The sequence below is a fragment of the Quercus lobata genome, chromosome 11 (genome assembly GCF_001633185.2).
Source record: "Quercus lobata isolate SW786 chromosome 11, ValleyOak3.0 Primary Assembly, whole genome shotgun sequence".
Taxonomy (NCBI): Eukaryota; Viridiplantae; Streptophyta; class Magnoliopsida; order Fagales; family Fagaceae; genus Quercus; species Quercus lobata.
The window spans coordinates 3,467,042-3,471,596 of NC_044914.1; the positions used below are offsets into that span (position 1 = coordinate 3,467,042).

The following is a 4,555-nucleotide window of genomic DNA, read 5'->3' on the forward strand; positions in this document are numbered from 1 at the left end:
AGGGTGTATTGATAAAGTGGTAATGTAAAATAGATAAACTTCTCCTTGTAATTATTGAATTATAAAGTTAAAAAAAAAATAAAAAAAACTAATTATATAGTTACAATGAAATTAAAACTAGATATATTCAAATCACGTTTGTTACTCAGCATTAATTTTGTGGCTAAAGCTTTGGTTGATATGTTTGTCAAGACGTAATGAGTTACGACTTCCACATAATGATTAGAAAGCTTGGTAACTTTTGTGGTGCATGAGAGAGTTGAGAGCACAATACAATCGGCTCCAACTTACGCAGGAAATGGCGTCACAAATCACAACGTGAAATGAAGTCCATGCTAAGCTATTTTTAAGATTAGTTAATTAATATTTTTACAAGTTTTGAGACATGCATGATGAAAGTAACTCTAGGAATTGTCTTGTAATATTTGGACAAGGAACAAAGAATATTCATATAGTGAATAAGGAATGAATTTAAGTCGATTTCTTCTAGATACAAATACCCTCTCGAGTAAAAATTAAAAAAAGACAAAGATAAAAAATAAAAATAAAAATGAATAAATTGATATAGTTTAGAAATCGGATGTGATATGTGCATGAAAATTCATCCAGTTGTGAAAATCAATCCAAGTTATACATATGTAATCAATGTGATGAGCCCAATAAGAAGCGCCAAGAGTAGTGAGTTTTGGTTGCTTCCAACAGCCAATGAAGAAGAACGAGATGGCGGAAGCTGGTGCGTCCCAAGGTCGATCATTATCTCAAATCGACATGTACCCTTAGATGGATCCAATTTTGTAATGGTTGATAGATTATTAAATTTACATGCATCTTTTCGCTGATCCAAGGTCTGGTAGTACATGTTAAAAGCATAAGAAGCATTGCCTCTAGCATCCAATGTACCGCAACTTGTTCCATATCCAAGAGAGGTGCAATCAGCATAAGTGCATGCGTAGTTTACACTGTTTGTCAAATTGGGGTCCAAAAGATTTGCCTGAGGTGACATTACACACCATTCCCTAGCCAAATACTTTACTCCTTTAGCCGCAACTAGACCACGTCCATTGCCCAAATCCAAAGCATATTTAACAGTCCCATCATAATAGAATATACCCCAATGCCTTTCAAAATTACCTGGATCTACGCTCTTAGCATCTTCATCAATAAGGCCAAACAAATAGATATCTGGTGGAGTACGCCTCTTGGGTGTGCCTTGACCTTTAATTATTCGATCAAATAAGCCTTGATTGAATCTTTTTGCATACTCTATGTTAGCATTGATGTCACCATCGGTTGGCCATCCAACTTCACCAATGATAACAGGCATTGATGCAAAACCATTCTTTTCAAGAGCTGAAATAAGGGTGTCATAGTTCGCATCAAACACATTGGTGTAAGAGATAGAGCCATCAACAATTGGGGTAGAATTGCCATTGAAAAAGGCATAATCTTTTGGAAAATGGGGGTCTGCGTAGAGGCTGAGAAATGGGTAGATGTTGATGACGAGGGCAGAACCACTGTCACTGAGGAACTTGACCATGGAAATCATGAGAGTACGAATATCCGACCGGAAGTCACCTCCAGAAGGAAGATCAGTGTCGGTCTGGTACACATCTGCATTTAATGGGACTGTCACCTTCACTTGCCGGCCTAAGCCGGCTTTTATGAGGGCTGCTTGAACATTTTTGAGAGCTGGAAATGTGGTTTGCAGAAATTTGTCTTTGTATGTCTTAAGAAAAGGTTCGTTACCCACTGCTACATAGCTGTGTGGATACATGCATAACATATGTTAAACACAGTTTAATTAATGCAATCAATTGCAATTAATATTTCCCTTCTAAAATTTTTTTATTAATACACGACCAATAAGTAATTAATAAGGAACCCTCCTTTTTTTTTTCTTTTTTTCTTTTTTTTTTTGAGAAAGTAATAAGGAACCTAAGTGTGTATATATAGTTGAATTCAAATTGTATTGGATCAATATGTTGTCATTCTCAATTGTTGGATTACATTTCTCAACAATGATTTTCATGTGTATATTCTCAACATGCTTCTCAATTTTCACATCAATCTTATGTTAAACATGATAGGAAATAAATTCAACAATACACGTATAGCAAATTTCTAGTCCTTACATTGAAAATGAACAGGACATATATAGAAAGGCCTGTAATTCTTCAACAGGACATATATAGAAAGGCCTATAAAATGTAGGAATGACAATGGGTAATGGTTCAGTACTTTTCAAACCCAAACTCTTTTAATATTTCCACATATCAAAGTCTATTTAATTTCAGAAATTCCATCACAAATTCATTCTTTTTATATTTAAAAAATACAAAACCACCCATTCATTTAATTAAGTTGAGTTAAACAAGTTAGATCAGGACAAGTTAACCGAAAGTTGTATATCTATAATATTGTTTTTTTAAATTTAAGCATATTAGTAAGCACTCTTACGCTAAATTAAATAATAAGTAATTTTTTAAAATAAAGGGAAACACACTTACTGCTTTTGATATACAAACCCTTATTGTTTATGTAAATAAAAATAATAATACAGGTAATTTAGTTATTTAAATACATAATCAGGATGGGTTCAATACCTAATGTGCAAAACTTAAACCGTAGCACGCTTAAAAATTTAAATCCAAACTCACACTAAACCCATTTAAAAATTTCAACGCCAATACTATTAGCATCGGGATTGGGTCGGAAAATATATTAAACCCAAGGCATTGCCATGCATAGCAATTAGACCAAATAAAAAGTACTAATATACATGATGACACATTCAAAAAAAAAAATTTATTAATATTTTGAAAATCTAAAAATTATCAATTGTAAGTTATTTAATTTTAAAGTATAAAAATAAATTATAAATTAAAACAAAAACACAAAAAACAACTACAGCTTAAAATTAAAATATTTGGATAAATGACACTTTATAATAAATAAGTTATTCACAAGCAGACTCTAAATATATAATTAACTAGTTTATAATAAATCTATTACACATTTATTATAAAGTGTCATAAGTTATTTCTAAACAAACTCTAAATATGTAATAAATAACTAAAAACTAGTTTATTTCTTTAAAAAAATCAAATTTAAAAAAAAAAAAACCTTAAAAATTGAATTATTTGCAACAAAAAACGGAAACAAAAGTTACCATAATTATTGAGTAGAGTTGTGATGTGCCTTTGTATTAGAATCTCTTTCCTTCTCCATATGTTTGTTTCAAAAAAAAAAAAAAAAAAAAGAGAGAGAGAGAAGAAGAAGAAAGAAACAAAGAAGAGCTCTGTGCCTTTACCCAAACGAAAACGTACAGGGTGACTTCTTGAAAACTAGTAATCAGTGTTCATCTATTCAGAATAAGTTCATGCATTAGCCATGCAGATGCTTGTCTTAGAAATGAAAATATTGAATTTTGGGAATCGTCAGGCTTGAGAAAAAACAAGATAAAGGGTTTACCTTATATTGGTCCCATATTTGGATATGTAGTTGGAGACATTTTTAGCTACCCAGTCCTCGGCAACTCGGACACTGCTTGCAAGCGATGCTAAGAACTCATTGGGTATCCCAAGCATAACCTCAATACCAGATCTCCCAAGAGCTTGGAGTGCCCCAGGATCTGCTTCAAACAGCTTCACTTTATTAAATCCATTGTCTTTCAATAGCCTGACTACTATTTTTGGTGGGACTGGATGCGTTAAACGAGTTCCCCAGTTAACACCCAGGCCTAAGACCCCCTTTATTTGTCCTCCTAATAACATGCAAAACAACAAGAACCATAAGAAATAGCGGAAACCCATGTTGATTTTCTCCCAACTTTTTTGTTTTCTTAGGTTTCTTGCTCCAACACAAGTATTTATGAAGTAATATTTAATTGAACCAATGTTCAAAGGTATACATGAATCTTCTTTTCCTTTTATGAAATCTTCTTTTCCTTTTATGAAAAGAAAGGTAAGGAATTACATAAAAATTCAATAAGGAACTGGATTCCAAGGGAAAACCCATTTGGCTGACCAATCATCTTATTTGAGAAAATCTATCAAGAAAGTTAGGAATTGAGTTAACTTGTTATGTGCTGGTATTCTTTGGACCCAAAAGCAGAAAACCTATTGACAAGGGATGCACATTTCCCAATCTGGATATCTTTCTCAACTAAATAAATTAGTTTTTGCATGAAAAGTCCCTTTCTTATTCTTCTCCTACTTTATTTTAGCTTTTCCAAATCCGATTCATCCTTCATCATGGCTTAGGAATATTGCCAGTAAGCCGTAGCTAGCACAAAACTTATTCGTCAAAATCCTTAGCTATACTTCCAATTTGACGCACTAAAACCTTATTTGAAAAATCTTATTTAGACCCCAAATTTTTTATGCAATGAGTTTATTAATTAAGTTTCAATTAAACAAATTATGATACAATAAACTACAAAATCAGCAAGTCGTCAAAGTTATAAAGCAAGTTATCTGATGATTCAAGTCTTTCATTTCTAGTTTTGGCAAGGGGCTTGTGTCCAACTTGTATTTTTTTTAGTTTTGTTTGAGAC

At 32.5% G+C, this 4,555-nt stretch overlaps 1 protein-coding gene across 1 annotated transcript; it reads right to left on the reverse strand.

Annotated features, from left to right (window-relative positions):
- Positions 1 to 573: 573 nt before the first annotated feature.
- Positions 574 to 3,830, reverse strand: LOC115969038 (glucan endo-1,3-beta-glucosidase 6-like). Its single transcript, XM_031088598.1, has 2 exons — positions 3,472 to 3,830; positions 574 to 1,760 (listed from the first exon to the last, which is right to left on the reverse strand). The coding sequence occupies exons 1-2, from the start codon at positions 3,810 to 3,812 to the stop codon at positions 629 to 631; spliced, it is 1,473 nt and encodes a 490-aa protein (XP_030944458.1). The 5' UTR covers positions 3,813 to 3,830; the 3' UTR covers positions 574 to 628.
- Between the last annotated feature and the right edge of the window lie 725 nt (positions 3,831 to 4,555).